The sequence below is a fragment of the Hemitrygon akajei genome, chromosome 24 (assembly GCF_048418815.1).
Source record: "Hemitrygon akajei chromosome 24, sHemAka1.3, whole genome shotgun sequence".
Lineage (NCBI taxonomy): Eukaryota > Metazoa > Chordata > Chondrichthyes > Myliobatiformes > Dasyatidae > Hemitrygon > Hemitrygon akajei.
The window spans coordinates 19,610,673-19,630,590 of NC_133147.1; the positions used below are offsets into that span (position 1 = coordinate 19,610,673).

Here is a 19,918-nt window from a genome sequence, read left to right on the forward strand (position 1 = left end):
TGAATGGCCTAATTCTCCTCCTATGTCTTATGATCCGATTTCTGAATGACCACTGCCTCACTACCTTTTTCACTTCTATTTTTGCTCCAGTTATTTAATTTAACATATATACTCACAATTCACAGTTTTTTCTCTATTATAACCTATGGCATTGTACTTCTGCCACGTCGACGGTTCACTCTTTTCCACGGATGCTGCCCGGCCTGCTGAGTTCCTCCAGCATTTTGCGTGTGTGGCTCGGATTTCCAGCGTCCGCAGACTCTCTCTTGTTTCTGATTCTGACCTCTTGCACGATCCGATGGACTCCTGGCCACACGATCTACCTCGTCTGGGTCTTGCTCCAGTCTTTTCCCGAACTGCACTGTTGCTGCTTTGCTTTATTCTGGCTCAGTGTGCTGTGTAATGATTTGATCGGTATAAACCGTGTGCCAGACAAGCTTTTCGCAGAATCTTGGTACGCGTGACAATAATAAACCAACACCAATACTATGTATGTATAAACAACACACACAAAATGCTGGTGGAACGCAGCAGGCCAGGCAGCATCTATAGGGAGAAGCACTGTCGACGTTTCGGGCCGAGACCCTTCGTCAGGACTAACTGAAAGGAAAGATAGTAAGAGATTTGAAAGTGGGAGTGAGAGGGATGAAGCTAAGAGCTGGAGACAATAGACAATAGGTGCAGAAGTAGACCATTCGGCCCTTCGAGCCTGCACCGCCATTTTGAGATCATGGCTGATCAATTACTATCAATACCCAGTTCCTGCCTTGTCCCCATATCCCTTGATTCCCCTATCCATAAGATACCTATCTAGCTCCTTCTTGAAAGCATCCAGAGAATTGGCCTCCACTGCCTTCCGAGGCAGTGCATTCCAGACCCCCACAACTCTCTGGGAGAAGAAGTTTTTCCTTAACTCTGTCCTAAATGACCTACCCCTTATTCTCAAACCATGCCCTCTGGTACTGGACTCTCCCAGCATCTGGAACATATTTCCTGCTTCTATCTTGTCCAATCCCTTAATAATCTTATATGTTTCAATCAGATCCCCTCTCAATCTCCTTAATTCCAGCGTATACAAGCCCAGTCTCTCTAACCTCTCTGCGTAAGACAGTCCAGACATCCCAGGAATTAACCTTGTGAATCTATGCTACACTTCCTCTACAGCCAGGATGTCCTTCCTTAACCCTGGAGACCAAAACTGTACACAATACTCCAGGTGTGGTCTCACCAGGGCTCTGTACAAATGCAAGAGGATTTCCTTGCTCTTGTACTCAATTCCCTTTGTAATAAAGGCCAACATTCCATTAGCCTTCTTCACTGCCTACTGCACTTGCTCATTCACCTTCAGTGACTGATGAACAAGGACTCCCAGATCTCTTTGTATTAATCCCTTACCCAACTCTACACCGTTCAGATAATAATCTGCCTTTTGCAAGGAAAGGATCATGGGACGGGAGGCCTAGGGAGAAAGAAAGGGGGAGGGGAGCACCAGAGGGAGATGGAGAACAGGCAAGGAGTGATTGTGAGAGGGACAGAGAGAGAAATAAAAGGAGAGGGAAAAAGGGGGGGATAATAAATAAATAAGGGATAGGGGTAAGAAGGGGAGGAGGGGCATTAACGGAAGTTAGACAAATCAATGTTTATGCCATCTGGTTGGAAGCTACCCAGACAGAATATAAGGTGTTGTTACTCCAACCTGAGTGTGGCCTCATTTTGACAATAGAGGAGGCCATGGATAGACATATCAGAATGGGAATGGGACGTGGAACTAAAATGCGTGGCCACTATGTATATATAGCAGTGCTACTTGAATATGCAAAAAATCCTTTACGTAAACCCTTTAGTTTAGGTAGTAATCATCGTCCAAAGCAACAACATGTACAGATCAATAGATGCATACATGGAGGGATTATATCCCTTTAAATTTAATACAGTTGATGCAAAGAAGATACTGACCGTAAAAATGGAGACATACTGCCATCTTGTGGTTGCTGTCATAATGGCATAGAGTTGTATAATGCGTAAACGGCGCAACTTGTCCGTACTGATTTCAACCCGTTCACTTTTACCAGCCCAAGTTTATTGGTTAGTTTTTTTTTACATTATGGAAATGTTTAATTTTTGGCCATTACTGAGGAGTAAAGCTTTTAAGGTACTCTAAGCTGCTGTGTATACAAGGACCTGCCACATCATAAGATCATTAATCTCTGCAACTTTGTGTATTTTTATCCACACTGTATCTGAAGAAAACAGTGCTTGTGAACGTTTTACATCTCAACATCTTTCTCAGGATTAATCTGAATGTGCACCTCTCTCAGGGCTGGGCTGCAGGGTCTGGGAGGACAGAGGAAGGTGAGTGAGATGACCAATTCTAATTTGGGCCTTCCGACTGGAGGCCGTGGTAAGACTGATGAAAAGTGTGCTTTATAATATTTCCCCTAATGTTTTTTACAGCTGTGTGGACCAATTATTGCTCTCAGCAGGAAATTTTTACACGTCCTGAAAACTGTGTGGCACTTTAAATGTTTTTTTTTGTAATATGTACACTATGAATAATTAGAATGAAAACCGAAAACAGTCGGATACTTTTGATTTTATTTATTAGTTGAAGAATATAACAATATACAGTAAAACAAAGAAAAACTTTCGTGTTTAATGAACTTTTTCGTGTCTGTCTTTAGTACAAATCCATTGTCTAAAAACACTAACCGGGTTAATTTCACATCAGAAACACTCAGAACAATAGACAGAAGGTGCAGGAGTAGGCCATTCGGCCCTTCGAACCAGCACCGCCATTCAATGTGATCATGGCTGACCATCCACAACTGACAGATACAATGGCAAAAGTAAAATGTTTTGACTAGATGGCGTTGGCATTCAACAGGCTGGCAGCTTGTGAGCTACCGACTTCCATTCTGTGTTTACTGTTACAATTTGTAACAGTGTTGTAACTTGAAACACTGACAGCGTAAATACATTGAAGCTCTAAAACGTTTCAAAGTAAAGAATGGGTACGTTTACTATTCGTAAAATTTATGGATAGTATTCATAACGTGTTATTAATTCCAGGCCAGTTCACAGTTATATTAGCATAGATTCCAAAATTATATCAGCACAATTTCAAAATTATGTTAATATTTTATAAAAGAAATCTCCACCTGCTCGGCAACGAAGGCTATGTGCGCGAAAGCATTTCGGTTACGGTGCGGCCGCACGCCCATGCAGTTTAGGGGGAGCAGTGGCTTTAATACTGTGCAGCCGATAGCCCTGGTCTCCAATTATCCACTAGACAAGGCTTCTGTCAAGTCGGTGTGGAATCAGCTGTGAATCGGCCACCCCAGTTAGAAATAATCCACTGCTCGGGATCAGAGTGGAATTAACTCGTTCCCCCATCCCAAAAGGGCCTGTCTATTAGTTTATGCAAAACCATGTAAGGCCAGAGCAATCAAGTGAAGAATCTTTGGCGGATTCTATGAATGCTGGAGTTATTTGGTGAATGAATCCTGCAGATTAAGTTACCAGTGTTAAAGGTGAAGGAATGCGCTCTGTGAAACGATCCCTCCAGTGGCAATGGCTTAAACTCGAAGGATTTGCCGGTGATTTACAGTTCCTGGATGGTTTTACAGTCCTGTCAGAGAGTACACTGACCGGGATGAATCAGGAGCAGCTGTGATGTCTGTCTGACCTTAATTCCATCTATCTTGTTATACTGACAACCAACAAAATTCCGTCACACTTAATTAGAAAACTACAGCACAGAAACAGGCCCTTTGGCCCCTCTAAACTGTCTAGTCCCAGACCATAGCCCTCCCTCCATACCCTTCCCATCCACCTTCCTATGCAACCCAACGCTCACAAAACACTGGAGCAACTCAGCAGGTCAGGCAGCATCGATGGGAAAGGGTGGACAAATCGACGATTTGGGCCGAGACCCTTCCTCAGGACTGAGAAGGGAGGGGGCAGGATTCCAGACTTAAAAGGTGGGAGGGTTGGAAGGGGGAAAAGTTAGCTGGAGGGTGATAGGTGAAGCCAGGTGGGTGGGAAAGGTCAAGGGCCGGAGAGGAAGGACTCTGAGAGTGGACTGCAGGAGAAGGGGAAGGAGGAGGGGACCCAGAGGGAGGTAATAGGCAGGTGAGAAGCAGTGAAAGGTCAGAGTGGGGGAACTGGGGGGCGAGTGGGGGGGAAATGTGTTCACCGGAGGGAGAAATCGAAATCATGCCATCACGTTGGAGGCTGCCCAGACGGGATATAAGATGTCGCTCCTCCACCCTGAGGGTGACCTCATTTTGGCACAAGAAGAGGCCATAGACTGACACATCGGAACGGGAATTAAAATGTTCGGCCACCGGGAAGTCCCACCTGTGGCGGAAGGAGCGGGGGTGCCCGGCAAAGCGGTCCCCCATTTGGCGATGGGTCTCACCGATGAGGGGGAGGCTGCACTGGGAGCCCCAGCAGATTCACAGGTGAAGTGCTGCCTCACCTGGAGGGACTGCTTGAGGCCCTGTATGGAGGTGAGGGAGGAAGTGAGCGAGCAGGTGTATCACTTTGGCCGCTTGCAGGGATAGGTGCCAGGAGGGAGATCCGTGGGGAGGGGCAAACGGACAAGGGAGTCAGAGAAAGTGGAGAGGAGGGGGAACGTACAGGTAAGTTTAGTGGGAGGCTCCCTTCGGAGATGGCAGAAGTCGCAGAGGATAATGTGTTGGATGTGGAGGCTGATGGGGTGGTAGGTAAGGACAAGAGGGATCTTACGGTGGCGGGAAGATGGGGTGAGCGCCGATACACAGGAAATGGAGGACATGCAGGTGAGGGCAGCATCGATGGAGGAGAGAGGATGTCCTGGAATGGAGATCTGCATGTTGAACCGATGCGGTGGAGCTGAAGAAAATGATTTGATTTTCACAGGAGACAGGGTGGGAGAAGGTATGGTCAAGGTCGCCATGAGAATCAATAGGTTCATAAAAGATGTCAGTTGACCGTTTGTCTCCAGAGATGGAGACAGAGAGAGCGAGAAAGGGGAGGGTGGTGTCAGAGACGGACCAAGTGAACTTAAGAGCAGGGCGGGTGAAGTTGACGAGCTCAGCACGATCGAGTCGTCGATGCAGTGGAGGAAGACTTGGGGAGTACAGCCTATCCAAACTCCCCTTAAACGTTGAAATCGCAATCGCATCCGCCACTTGTGCCAGCAGTTCGTTCCACGGTCTCCCCAGCCGCCGAGTGAAGCGGTTTCCCCTCACGTTCCCCTTAACCATTTCACCTTTCACCCTTAACCCATGACCTGCAGCTGTGAAGCCTTTGTCAAATCCTAGCCATGTGTGTGGGGAGGGGTGGGTGATTTCTATTCTGCTTTGTGCTCCACTGTGACTTGAACTTGACCTGTCCTTCGTTACTATAGCATTGAAGAAGCTTCCTTCTCCCAATCGGAGCTCCTACCTCTTGTACATCTTCGCTTTTCATCGCCTTTGGCTACTCATGTCTAGTTTTCAGCCTAGTGGCGTCGAAGGTCTGTAATCTGCTCCTTACCCCCTGTTGCCTTGCTTGCCTCCTTTGATAGATAGATAGATAGATAGATACTTTATTCATCCCCATGGGGAAATTCAACTTTTTTTCCAATGTCCCATACACTTGTTGTAGCAAAACTAATTACATACAATACTTAACTCAGTAAAAATATGATATGCATCTAAAATCACCCTCTCAAAAAGCATTAATAATAGCTTTTAAAAAGTTCTTAAGTAGTTTACTTAAATACATTGAGTCCTAACCCTGGCACTTTAACATATCTTACTCCTGGCGGTTGAATTGTAAAGCCTAATGGCATTGGGGAGTATTGATCTCTTCATCCTGTCTGAGGAGCATTGCATCGATAGCAACCTGTCCCTGAAACTGCTTCTCTGTCTCTGGATGGTGCTATGTAGAGGATGTTCAGAGTTATCCATAATTGACCGTAGCCTACTCAGCGCCCTTCGCTCAGCTACCGATGTTAAACTCTCCAGTACTTTGCCCACGACAGAGCCCGCCTTCCTTACCAGCTTATTAAGACGTGAGGCGTCCCTCTTCTTAATGCTGCCTCCCCAACACGCCACCACAAAGAAGAGGGCGCTCTCCACAACTGACCTATAGAACATCTTCAGCATCTCACTACAGACATTGAATGACGCCAACCTTCTTAGGAAGTACAGACTCTGTGCCTTCCTGCACAAGGCATCTGTGTTGGCAGTCCAGTCTAGCTTCTCGTCTAACTGTACTCCCAGATACTTGTAGGTCTTAACCTGCTCCACACATTCTCCATTAATGATCACTGGCTCCATATGAGGCCTAGATCTCCTAAAGTCCACCACCATCTCCTTGGTCTTGGTGATATTGAGACGCAGGTAGTTTGAGTTGCACCATATCACAAAGTCCTGTATCAGTTTCCTATACTCTTCCTCCTGTCCATTCCTGACACACCCCACTATGGCCGTGTCATAGTGACTACGTCCAGTGAAACTTTAGCCAAGGTTCTCGGCACATGTGACTTAGTTCTGTGTGTGGCTGACTCAGCGTCATATCTTATTCGACACTGGGATTATCCCATTCATGGTACCACACCATACATACGGTTGTACAGCATGAAAACTGACCCTTCAGCCCAACTGCTAAGTACTGTCTGTGACAAGATCTTAAGGTTTATTCAATATGGACTGTTCCTTTAAAAAGAGAGAGAGAGTGTGTGTGTGTGTACTGATTCAGAGAGAGTGTACCGAACAGCCCATGAGTTGCCACGGTTACGGCAGGGCGGAGCTACATGATGGACGGCTGGCGTTCAGCATGTTTGGGATATATACAAGGTCAGCTGGCTTTCCAGAAAAGACACACAGGAGACACAGAAAAATAGACACTGGAGCTTTGTATGCCTACAAAAGGGTGGGTTTTGCTCGCAGCGTGGAAACGGGGTGCCCGGTGGGAAGCTATCGGTGCGCTTAACCCTTGCCTGGGTTGATAGCTTCACCGCATGAAGACGGTCCATTTTGTGGGGTCACAGTCGGTGTCTTCAACAGGAGTTCGGAGGACGATGTGGTAGAATCGACAGCAGCGGCTTACTTGGGAAACAAATCACCTCTCTCTCTCTCTCACTCCTCAATCTACTCAACTCAATATCACAAACTGAACTGACTTCATTCCCATACCATCGTAAGACTAGCTTTTACCACCTGAGCTGGGAGAGGTTTGGGGTTTTACATTTACACACTTATATATGCACAAACTCTGCTAACCTGTTTGATTTATCTGGTTTTATTGCTGATTTGCATAGATACTAATGAATAGTGTTTTGTTTGTGGCGAAACCAGACTCCAGGCGTGTTCCACTTCCTGCTGGTTCTTTTAACCCGATACGGGGCATGTAACGCGTCCAAGATCCCTGAGAGATACAACGGGCTAACAGAACGTCCTGGCCCATGGGAGTAATGAACCTACTAGCCCGTACGTCAGCAAGAGTGTACAAACTCCTTACGGACAGCGGTGAGAATTGAGCCGGAGTTGCTGGTGCTATGCTATCGCGCCGCCCCAAATTCCATAGAACCATTGAACATTACAGCACAGAAACAGGCCTCTTGGCCCTTCTTGGCTGTGCCGAACCATTTTTCTGCCTAGTCTCACTGACCTGCACCTGGCCCATATCCCTCCATACACCTCTCATCCACGTACCTGTCCAAGTTTTTCTTAAATGTTAAAAGTGAACCCGCATTTACCACTTCATCTGGCAGCTCATTCCACACTCCCACCACTCTCTGTGTGAAGAAGCCCCCCCCCCAATGTTCCCTTTAAACTTTTCCCCCTTCACCCTTAACCCATGACCTCTGGGTTTTTTCTCCCCTAGCTTCAGTGGAAAAAGCCTGCTTGCATTCACTCTATCTATACCCATCATAATTTTATATACCTCTATCAAGTCTCCCTCATCCTTCTACGCTCCAGGGAATAAAGTCCTAACCTATTCAACCTTTCTCTGTAACTCAGTTTCTCAAGTCCCGGCAACATCCTTGTAAACCTTCTCTGCACTCTTTCAACCTCCTTTCTGTAATTCGGTGACCAAAACTGCACACAATACTCCAAATTCAGCCTCACCAATGCCTCATACAACCTCACCATAACATTCCAACTCTTATACTCAATACTTTGATTTATAAAGGCCAATGTACCAAAAGCTCTCTTTACGACCCTATCTACCTGTGACGCCAGTCCAAACTCATCCCATCTATCTGCGTTAGGTCCATCTCCATTGAAACTTTTCCTATAGTATAGATAGATAGATAGTATAGATAGAGATAGAGTAGCTCTCCAGTTGTCTTTAAAACATTGTTAATGCATCTACGTCAACCTCTTCATCTGGCAACTGTTCCCCATACTGACCATATTCCAGGTGGAAAAGCTACCCATCGGGTTCCTATTAAATCTCACTCTAAACCCGTGCCCTCTAGTTCCTGATTCCCCAGCCCTGGGGATAGACCATGTGCGTTCACTCCGCCTATGCCCCATGTGATTTTATACACCTTTATAATAACAACCCTTCTACGCGCCAATTAATCAATGCCTAACCTGCTCGTCCCCGCTCCGTAACTCAGACCTCCGAGTCCCAGCAGCGTCCTCGTTATGATGGCAGGGGTGGGTGAGGAACGAGGGGTGGATGAGGAACGAGGGGTGGATGAGGAACGAGGGATGGATGAGGAACGAGGGGTGGATGAGGAACGAGGGGTGGATGAGGAACGAGGGGTGGATGAGGGACGAGGGGTGGATGAGGAACGAGGGGTGGCTGAGGAACGAGGGGTGGATGAGGAACGAGGGGTGGCTGAGGAACGAGGGGTGGATGAGGAACGAGGGGTGGATGATGAACGAGGGGTGGATGATGAACGAGGGGTGGATGAGGAACGAGGGGTGGATGAGGAATGACGGGTGGCTGAGGAACGAGGGGTGGATGAGGAACGAGGGGTGGCTGAGGAATGAGGGGTGGATGAGGAACGAGGGGTGGATGAGGAACGAGGGGTGGATGAGGAACGAGGGGTGGATGAGGAATGAGGGGTGGATGAGGAACGAGGGGTGGCTGAGGAACGAGGGGTGGATGAGGAACGAGGGGTGGCTGAGGAACGAGGGGTGGCTGAGGAACGAGGGGTGGATGAGGAATGAGGGGTGGATGGAGGTCTCTCTTTACAAATGGGAAGACAAGTTCGCTTGCTGGCTGAATGATCGGCCCGAGCTGACCAACACAGACCCTCCTGCCCAGTAAACGAGGGCTGCCTAATCGCACCCATGTGACCAATTGACCTACTAACCTCAAAGTATGGCTGCTGAGTTACAGGAGTTCACGGCAGCAACAGAGGTCAAAGTTCATTGCTCCTTGAAGGTGGCAACGCAGGCCGATAGGGTGATTAAGAAGGCTTATGAAATGCTTGCTGTTATTAGTTGAGGCACTGAGTCCAGAGGTCAAGAGGTTAGGCTGCAACTTTATAAAACTCTGGTTAGGCCACATCTGGAGTACTGCACACAGTTCTGGTCGCCCCACTGTAGGAAGGACGTTGAGGCTTTGAAGAGGGTGCAGAAGGGGTTTACCTGGAAGCTGCCTGGTTTAGGGAGCACGTGCTGTCACGAGAGGCTGGACAAACTTGGGTTGTTTTCTCTGGAGCGGCGGAGACTGAGGGGAGATCTGATAGAGAGTCCTAGATAGAAGGTTTTGAGAGTCCTAGATAGAGTGGACAGGGGAGTATCTGTTTCCCAGGGCTGAAATGCCTAATAGAGGGCATGCAATGGATGTGAGAGGGAGTTGGTTCACAGGGGATCTGAGGGGTAAGTTTTTTTACTCATAGAGTGGTGGATGTCTGGGACAGTGGTAGAGGCAGATACATTGGAGGCTTTTAAGAGACTTTTGGATAGACACACGGATCTTCATCATCGGCTGCCCATCAATTTCCGATGTTGACTGAGGCCTGGGCAAGGTGGTATGGAAGACCAGCAGTTGCACATGGATGTAAGGAAGATGGAGGGATATGGACATGGTGTAGGATGGAGGGATTAGTGCTTGGGTGTTTTTTTTTTGCTTTTTAGCTGGTTCGGCACAACATTGCGGGCCAGAGGGCTGTAATGTTTCATGTTAACACAAATAAAAATTATCCTCGAGAAGGGTAACGGGCACACATATTTGTAGAAGCCTGGCTAGATGGTCACGAGGGGGCTGATACACGTGACCTTTCAGCCTTGACAACAGTTACCAGCGCAGGTTATTGTTCGGTAATCATAGTCAGGGCCTGAGGATATTGCAAATCTCTCTGCAGTTAAGTTACAGCTCTCAGATTGGGATCCCCACTGACTCAGCGGTGATTCACAGCAAGTGTAAATGATGAAACCCATAGCAGCAGCAGATACAACGGGCGGCTCCTGAGGTTGCACTTGATAACTGGCTGAGGGGGGAATGTTGATCGGGATGAGGGGAGGATGCTTTCAATAGTGTGGGATTCCAGGACCACGGGGCACAGCCTCGGAACAGAAGGGCGTCCCTTTACAACAGAGATGAGGAGGAATTTCCTCAGCTGTGGAATTCTTTCAGTGCACCTATTAAACACACCCATTGTTTCACATTGAAAACCCAGTTAAACGGGTCTTTTAAATTAAATAACCAACTGAATGGCTTCAGAGTGGAGCATGATGGGTTTTTGATTAGTAAGGGTGTCAAAGGTTATGGGGAGAAGCTAAGAGGATGGCGCTGAGAGGGTTAAAAAACATCATGGGTTGGCAGAGCGGACTAGAATTAGAATGACAAACAAGAGGAAATCTGCAGATGCCGGAAATCCGAGCAACACACACAAAATGGTGGAGGAACTCAGCAGGCCAGGCAGCATCTCTGGAAAAGAGTACAGTCGGCGGTCCTGATGAAGGGTCTCGTCCCGAAACGTCGGCTGTATTGTACTTTTTCCCACAGATGCTGCCTGCTGAGTCCCTCCAGCATCGTGGGTGTGTGCTGCTGGAATTCAATGGTCTAATTCTGCTCCTGCATCTCAATGGTGTTCACTCTGTCTGTGGCTCGGGGTCAGACCTTGTCTAATAAATATCCTGTGCAGCAGCTTGGCGTAGCTGGCTGCTTTGTGGACAGTGTTAGTCACAGACAGCTCTTGTTACGTCTTAGGCCTTAAGAGGATTATTTCTGTTCCAGTGTCTTAGGGTCTTGAGCTAACTCTCTTCCATCTTCCTGGACAGATGGTTGAGGAATCTACTTTGGAAAGTTGAGATGATTTTACGTGGAGGTATCTAACCAATGACAAAACGCTGACTTAGTCTTCAGGTTCCCCTCAGTGCCATGTGAAGCAACAGTTGTGTTTAATAGTTGTCCATAGTTGATACCTATTAAATGAGGGGAGATTTGATAGAGGTATACAGAATTATGAGGGGCACAGGGAGGGAGGGAGTGGTTTTCCCCCCACTGAAATTGGGTGAGACTAAAAATAGAGGTCATAGGTTACAGGTGAAATGTAAACTGTTTAATGGCAGGGAGATTCAGAGAGTGGAACGAGCTGCTGGTGGAAATGGTTGATTTCAACACTTAAGAATGGCCTGGATAAGCACACGAATGGTCCAGGTGCAGGTTGATAGGACTAGGCAGAATAATAGTCCAGCATAATTAGATGGGCTGAAGGGTCTGTTTCTGTGTTGCAGTGTTCTATGACCCCTTTACACCAGTGACTAATGATGATGGACATCTGCAATTTTTCACTTCTGACCTGAAGCTTCCTAACCAGGACTCCACACTGGACAATGGTGGAAATACCTGCTGGACACAGCAGGGGGCAGTGGTGAGCTGCCAGAGAGGGGAATCTGCGCTCCGTCAAGGAAAAATAATGGACAGAACATGCTGGAAAACCGCAGCAGGTCAAGCAGCCTCTGTGGAGAGAGGGTTAACAGTGCGGGCCTGAGCGCCTTCACGAGAGAGAGGGGGGGAGGGAGAAAGGGAGGAGGGAGAGGAGAGAAAGGAGGAGGGAGAGGAGAGAGAGGGGGAGAGAGAGGGAGAGAGAGAGGGGGGAGAGAGAGAGAGAGGGAAAGAGAGAGGGGAGGGAGAGGGGGTGAGGGAGAGAGAGGGAGAGGGAGGAGAGAGGGGTGAGAGAGGGGGAGGGAGAGAGAGAGGAGGGAGAGGGGGAGAGAGAGGAGGGAGAGGGGGAGGGAGAGGGGGAGGGAGGGAGTGAGAGAGAGAGGGAGAGAGACAGAGAGCGAGAGAGAGGGGGAGGGAGAGAGGGAGACAGAGAGAGAGAGGGAGAGAGAGGGGGAGGGAGAGAGAGAGAGAAGGGAGAGAGCGAGAGGGAGAGCAAGAGAGTGAGAGAAAGAGCGAGAGAGAGAGAGAGAGAGAGAGAGAGAGAGAGAGAGAGAGAGAGAGAGAGAGAGAGAGAGACAGACAGACAAATTTCGCAGGTTGCTAGAATTCCAGTTTAAAACACACACAAAATACTTGAGGAACTCAGCAGATCAGGCAGCATCTATGGAAATGAATAAACAGAGGTCGTTTCAGGACGAAATCCTTCTTCAGGACGGGAAAGGGGGTGGGGAGGGCAAAATAAAAAGGTGGAAGGAGGGGAAGGAGGACATCGAGAATGTGACAGGTAAAGAAAGGGCTGGAGAGGAAGAAACCTAATCGGAAAGAGTGGCCTATAGGAAAAAGGGGAGGGGGGGGGGGAGGTGACTGGCAAGTGAAGAGGTAAGAGACCAGAATGAAGAATAGAACGGGGGTGGGGGGGGGGGAGATTATTTAACTGAAAGGATAAAATCCTTTTGAAGGGTTTCGGCCCGAGACGTCGACTGTACTCCTTTCCTCGATGGCCTGCTGAGTTCCTCCAGCATTGTGTGTGCGTGTTGCTGGATTTCCTCTTGTTCCTGAATCGATATTCATATCCAAAAGACAAACTGGAGGAGGAATGAAGTGGGCGGACAAAGGGAATTTCTCGCACGGGTGAAATAATGGGGGGAGCTTTTTTGCTTCCCGTTTTGTTCGTGTAATGTCGTGGAGTCTGGTCCAGTACAAACTGAGCGACCGAGTTATCTGAAGTCGTGTGAATCCTGCGCACAGATGAGATTAGATGCTATCTTTCAGGTTTGTTCCGTTGCAGGCCGGAATGGGATGATGGATGAACGCGGCAGGGGTCACACTGCACAGTCCCCCTATCTGCACTCAGCTGCTCCAGCCTTGAGGGATCACACCGTGAACGCTGAACGCGAGGGCGTTAATGTAGATGAATCTTAACGTTAAATGGCCGCTCGTCGGCAATTACTTCACCCCATCAGCCATGTTTTGGGTGGAAAACTTTGGCAACGCCTTTCACCCTCGCAGACACCGCTCAGCCCCGAGTTCCTTGGGCAGATTACTGCTCTAGATTCCAGCACGGGCGGGATCTCTTTCACATATTGTTCTCTTCCACCACTGGATTCCCTCAGTCCTGATGAATGTCAACCGCCTCTTTTCCAACTTTTTCTTTCGAAATTTCAGATCTCCACCGGCTAGTGTTTTTCTTTCTAAATCTTCATTCACTTAAAGCAGATACACTGCACTCTGCTTCAGGCTTGTTTCGGAGACTACCAATAAATATCAGAAAGCACAGGAATGAACCACACAAGATTGACAATGGTGGAACATGGGATAGATTTTCATCTTCAAATGCTCCAACCCAGCGGTAGGCACCTTATACTAGAACGGTGTGGGGTCCAGGAACAAACTAGGGCCGACTGTGTGTCCAAACCATTCAGAAAAAAACTAGCACCCTGGTTGGAAATCACCTCCTTCATGAAGTACTTTTCATTCCCTTCCTGTCTCAATCACCATGGTATAAACTCAGGTGTATTATGTCCATCCCCAGGAGCAAAAGTATTTATTTAACGATACAGTACAGGGTAGGCCATTCTGGCTCTTTGCGGTTGCCCCAGCAACCCAAATTAACACTAAACTCATCACAAGACAATTTTCAATTACCAATTAACCTACCCAGGACGTCAATATAAGAGGGGTGGCGGACTGTGCATCGACCATCTTTTTAAAACGTGTGTACTTCCAGTACAACCTGCAATTCTCTGGCGGGAGGGATCTGTTCCTGGTATTTATCCATGTTATTTGACTCTGGCCATGGGAAGTTAGGCATTAACTAAGGTTGCCGCATACCTGCTTCTCAAATCTGGAGGAAGCGTTGGACCGCAGTACCTTATTCATGTCCGCAGCACCAAATGAACTCCTGCTGGGGGGCTGGAAGTAATCAAATTGCTTTCTTCCAATCACTTTTTCTGGAAAAACTTCAGGAGGCTCCTGAAGTTTATGCCGTCTTGGAGAGACTCCCGGAAAGAGCTGGTATGACACAGGACGCTCAGGGCTCTGGTCAAGGGCTCCCACGTTCGACGTACGTTGTGCGGCAATGGTTTCCAAGGCAGGGAGAGAATTTGAGAGAGCCATTATGGAGATCACAATTGAAATTAGCTCTCATGCCTGGCGTTTCTTTGCTCACTGAAAGCACTCGACACACGTTTTGCTTTCCAGGACCCACTGTCCAGCTGCACATATCAGACACAGCCAGCCCTTACATTGCCCTAGACAGAGAGATGGCTGAAAATGTACTTCCAGTAAATAAAGAGATCCAGCATCTGCAGGTTGTTGAATTTCAGGAAAAAACCCTAGAACCTGCCGACTTGCTTCAGTTGGCAGAGCCGTTTCCCACCCCCTATTGTTCCTAATTGACAGGAAGCTACTGACACGATGAACACCACTGCCCCAAACGCCGGCGGTGTAACGGGCATTAACTAATTCGACCTAACGAGCCCGCTCTGCGGCACTCGTCCAGCATCTTTCATCATTGCAAACCAAGCTATGATTTTGGCCAAGAACACGAGGGGCGAGAGATTCTGATGCCGATTAACAAGTACACCAGATTTTTAAAGGCCAGGCGGGTAAATTCACACAAACGAATAACAGTGGCTTTGCTTAATCAGTAGTTTAAAAATGCGCGCCAGTTATCAACAAACCTTACTTTTACTGGGAAGCCTGATGCTAACAGTTCAGCAAATACAACCCTCCTGGTAAAAAAAAATGCTCATTTCAGAAAGTTCTATTCTTTATCCAATCTTTTTTGAAAAGGATAGATTTAATAGATATCTTTTCACAAAATTTAAAAACACGACTTGATTGCAAAACATTAAATAATTTCAACGCTGACTACAAATGTAGAAGATATACAACACTTTTACATTCAAGATTTTGATACATATTTCACAGATGTAGAACTTGGTAAGATTATGAGGATTTCTACAGATTAAGGATAGGAACAGTGTTCCCCCTCCCACCCACCTACAACTGAGCCGGGCAGAATCTGGCCACAGCCCACGCTGGATCTCGGCAGTTCACTAAGCTCAGCAACTGTATCCCTGTACAAGAGGCGTCAACGGGGGATGACACTGAGTGACCGGGGCCAGGTACGGAATGCAGGCTACACCCACGATCGAGTCTGTCACTAACAGTCAAGCTCTCGCAGAAAAAGGGAGGCAAAGGAACAGATGGAGCTGTGTACCAGGGTATGTGTCATCAGTTCAAGACAGAAAAACCCCTTTACGGTATAAAAAGAGGCAGAAAATCCCAAGCTACTAAAATGCGGAAAGTACAACTAGATATAAAATAGCTACCATAGAATGATTGAATTACTAGCTCTTTTAATGACGTTTTCCAAAAATGTCTAACCAAACCACCCAGAGTTTTTTTAAAACACAAGTACAGATTTTAAAGTACTTTTCTTTTCAAAATAAAGAGCACGCATTGTTTTTAGAGACAATCTACACAAGAAAAAAGTTACAAAAAATATTTGCAGAGGCCAAGCATACACAGGTTTGTTAATTATACACATATGGTTACAGGTGTACTTGCAAAAGTTCTTCTGGAAATATACACAAGGCTTTCTGTAAATGTACATCATGAATGTAGTGTTACATTTCTATATTCAAACCAAGAAAATTGACAGTATCATACATTCACTTACAAGTAGACAAAAAATGCAAAATACAGGTATCTTCTGTACAAAAGGGGGGTAAGGTCCACACTTTACAAGATGAACAGGAAGTTTTGTTTCCATGGTAACTAGGGGTTCTGTTGCTATGCACAATTTCTTTTACTGTCACAACAAAAAAAACATTACAATATTTGTAAAAGTTCTATGTGAAGATTATTAATTTTCCACAACATTTATAAAGACTACTGTTCCATCAAGTGACAGATTAAAAAGAAAGTAAGTGTTTTACATTCCCTAAGCTGTATAAAGATAGAACATTTTCCTTCAAAAATTTACTTCTGATTGAGAATTTACATTGTACAATACTATATGCTAACGACAAAAGGAAAAAAATGTGAATATACACTGAAATGCACAGTCTCATTTTTGTTTTCAAAGGGTTAAAGTTGGTTCAAACTTTCCACATTTACATTATAGAGGTTTACAAATGTACAATTGTACAGTCAAATTATGCTCCACTACTAGGGTACATTTTAGATACAGATAGACATCAAATTGCCAAAAAGGAAAAAACCCTACAAATATATATGCAAAGTCTACAACAATTATACACTACATATTTATAAGCAAGACCAAACATTTGGTTGGATTTAATTTCATCTTCCTCAGACTGAAATTCATTAAACATCAGTCCTCTAGGTTCTACATTTTATTGTACACACCTACCTGTGAAGGAATAGGAGGCAAGTGGCACGCTCGCAGAGGGAGCACACACACACACACAAACAGAAACTGTGTTCCATGGTTGATGGAACCAAACAGCAGACCTGGAATTTGAGTAGGCCAGAAAGCTGGGGCTGAGCAGTCAATGCAAATCATAAAAACAGCAGGTATTAAAAACACCCACAGGTTAGGGAAAATTATGAAAAAAAAACACCCGTGGGGCCTGTTTCAATTTTTTTTTACATAATAACTTTCATTTTAAAGTTGTCATACATTTTGAAAACCTGTGTAACTGATTTAAATATAAATTTATCAAATGATTGCTGAAAAGCTCATGTCCATAATGAGAAAAAAAGATAATTACAAGTAGATTTCAACTTCTTGGATATCTTACTGTCACAGCAGGAGTATATTGAGCCAAATTTGCATTTAACACAAGCCCAATTTCACTAAAAAGCACCCTGAACTTTTCTACTTTTTGTACATATAATGGGATGGCTAAAATATCACAATTTTGATGTATTTTCTTTATCTTAAACCTTATGTACACTATTCCTATACATCACTGAGACAAGGTAGAAAAGCAGGGCAGTGATCATTTCTAAAAAATTAACCAAAAAAAGTGTGAACATCTCCTGGAAAAAATAGGACTTTGAGAATTGCTAAGCATCATATATAATATATACATAACAGACAAAATAAAATTTATAAATGCTTTCACTGAAGAAACTAAATTGGTTTGCTTTTTGCTAGCATGGTATGGCAACCTAAAATCAAGGTGTTTTGTTTGCTATGAGCCTGCAGAGGTGGAGAATTAGGCTGCTGGTTATCACGTCAGTCAATCACGTTTCAGTCCCCCCAGGAAAGGGATGTTGGGAGGAGTAATTCCGCTTTAAAAATTTCACATTTACAGCATTCCATTCGGCGGTCCACCAATGGGGCCTAGGTCCACTCCATTCTTCATGTAATATTTTTCAAGTTTGGCCAAGATGTGTTTTCCGTAGGTGTACTTGCGAAGGGTTGCAATGTGAGGCCTGATCTGTAAAGAAATGTTGAACAAGATTAAGAGTGGATCTCTCAGTGTGCTACTGCTAATAACAAGACCAGGAAACATGCTTAAGGCAGAACAAATCAGCCAGTGCTGCAATCGTGCTGCCTGATTTTTTTGTCCACAGCCATGCGTTATGTGCCAGCCCCTACATAAGACTAGTCCCTAACAACATACCTTCCAATTCATTAATACAGACCAAGCCTTCACATGCTTTTTCACAAACTATCCTCCCCTACTGAAGCAGAAACACAATCAGGTTTAATATCACCAGCACATGTCGTGAAATTTGTTGACTTTGCAGCAGCAGTATAATACATAATAGAAAAAAACATAAATTACACAGCATATGTGTAAAATAGTTAAATTAAGTAGAGCAAAAATGGAAATAAAAAGTATTGAGGTAGTATTCATGGGCTCATTGTCCATTCAGAAACCGGCAGAAAGGAAGATAACACACAGGTGATATGACAGTCTGATACAAGCCATCCTTAAGATGGAGGATTGTCGCAGCCACACTGCAGCACAGAACCAGACCCTTCAGCCCATCTAGTCTGTGCAAAACTATTATTCTGCCCAAACCTATCACTTGGGTGATAGCCCCCCTACCCCTCCCACTGGTAAACATCTGCTGTGGCAAGAAAAGTTGTTTATTTCACTCACAATACAGCCTAAGTGTCACTGAGAAGTACAGTACAGAAACAGGCCCTTCAGCCCATCCAATCCATGCTGAGCCATTTAAACTGCCCACTCCCATCAAACTATAGTAGGGACCATACCCCTAACTATCCATGCACCTATCCAAACTTCTCTTAAATATTGAAATCAAACTCGTATGCACTTCTGCAGGCAGCTCGTTCGACACTCTCTTTACCCTCTGAGTGAAATTTCCCCTCATGTTCCCCTTATACACAACCCACGACCTCTGGTTGTAATCCCATCCAACTGTTACCTGCATATACCCTTTTAATATTGCTCATACCAGTGACCCATGATTCAGCGACTTGTGTTGACATAGTTCAATGTAATTTTAGCTACTTCCAATTAAATACGTTTGGAATGAGTCAGAGCGAGATGAAATGCCACAGGCTTGGACAGACTGGTAGGTGGGACGATTTTTGGGTCAAGGCAGCTCAAAGCACAGGATCTCAGTGAAACCTATCGAGTACTGAAAGTCCTAGATAGTGTGGACATGGACCAGATGTTTCCATTTCCAATGGTATGGGAAGTCTAGGGGTGGGAGAACCACCTCAGAATACAAGGACTCTCTTTTAGAAGAGATGAGGAGGAATTTCTTTAGCCAGAGAGTGGTAAATCTGTGGACTTCTTTGCCACAGGCAGCTGTGGAAGCCAAGGGATTGGGTATTCTTAAAAAGGTTGATGGGGCATCAAGTGTTACAGGGAGAAGGCAAAAGAATAGTGTTGGGAGGAATAATAAATCAGCCACGAGAATAGTGGGTCGAATAGCTTCAATATCTTATCAGCTTATAAAGCAAATGAAAAATTCTAATTCATTTGTGTAACAGATCAGATTTGGAACAGACCAGAGATCTCAAACATATTCAGCAGTAAAGGCTGTCCCAGACACAAATAAGCTGAGGTTATATATGTATTTGAAAACAGGGATGAAGATTTGAAACCAAATCTGGAAGACTGCACTGACTGTACCAGAATGATCGGATGGCCAGGACTTTGAACAGATGGGCAGTTTTAATTGCATGGGTTTATACAGAAGGAAGTTTGGGGAGGAGATACAAACTGGTCAGGGCAATACTTATATAAGTCAGGTCATCAAGGTCCAAAAGACCACAGACATGGGAGCAGAATTAGGCCATTCAGCCCATCGAATCTGCCCTACCATTTGATCATATAGTCGATTCACTTTCCCAATCAACCCTTTCTCCTGTCTTCCCCCCACCCTCTAAGGGAAAAGGGAAGAATGAATATTTCTGAAGAAAATAAGGCAGGAAAGGAATTGAGTATGCCATTCGCAATAAAAATGGGCAGTAAATTTCGCAGTCAGCATCTATTGGAAGTCAAAACACAACAACGTGGTTGTGAATGGTCCGGTTCACCTTCGAACAGCTACCAGAGATGATTATGATCGTAATCACAAACCCGCAAGACTTTCCAGTCATTAGTAGGAGTAAAGTGCTGCCCATTAC

At 45.6% G+C, this 19,918-nt stretch overlaps 1 protein-coding gene across 8 annotated transcripts in view; it reads right to left on the reverse strand.

The window, feature by feature from the left end:
- Nucleotides 1-15,672: 15,672 nt before the first annotated feature.
- pum1 (pumilio RNA-binding family member 1) overlaps nt 15,673-19,918 on the reverse strand; it is a 98,418-nt gene continuing 94,172 nt past the window's right edge. For all 8 annotated transcript variants that reach the window (XM_073028489.1, XM_073028493.1, XM_073028488.1 and 5 more), the window contains exon 22: nt 15,673-17,744. In XM_073028489.1, the coding sequence (XP_072884590.1) occupies nt 17,613-17,744 (132 nt within the window). In that variant the 3' untranslated portion in view covers nt 15,673-17,612. The remainder of the gene's footprint in view (nt 17,745-19,918) is intronic.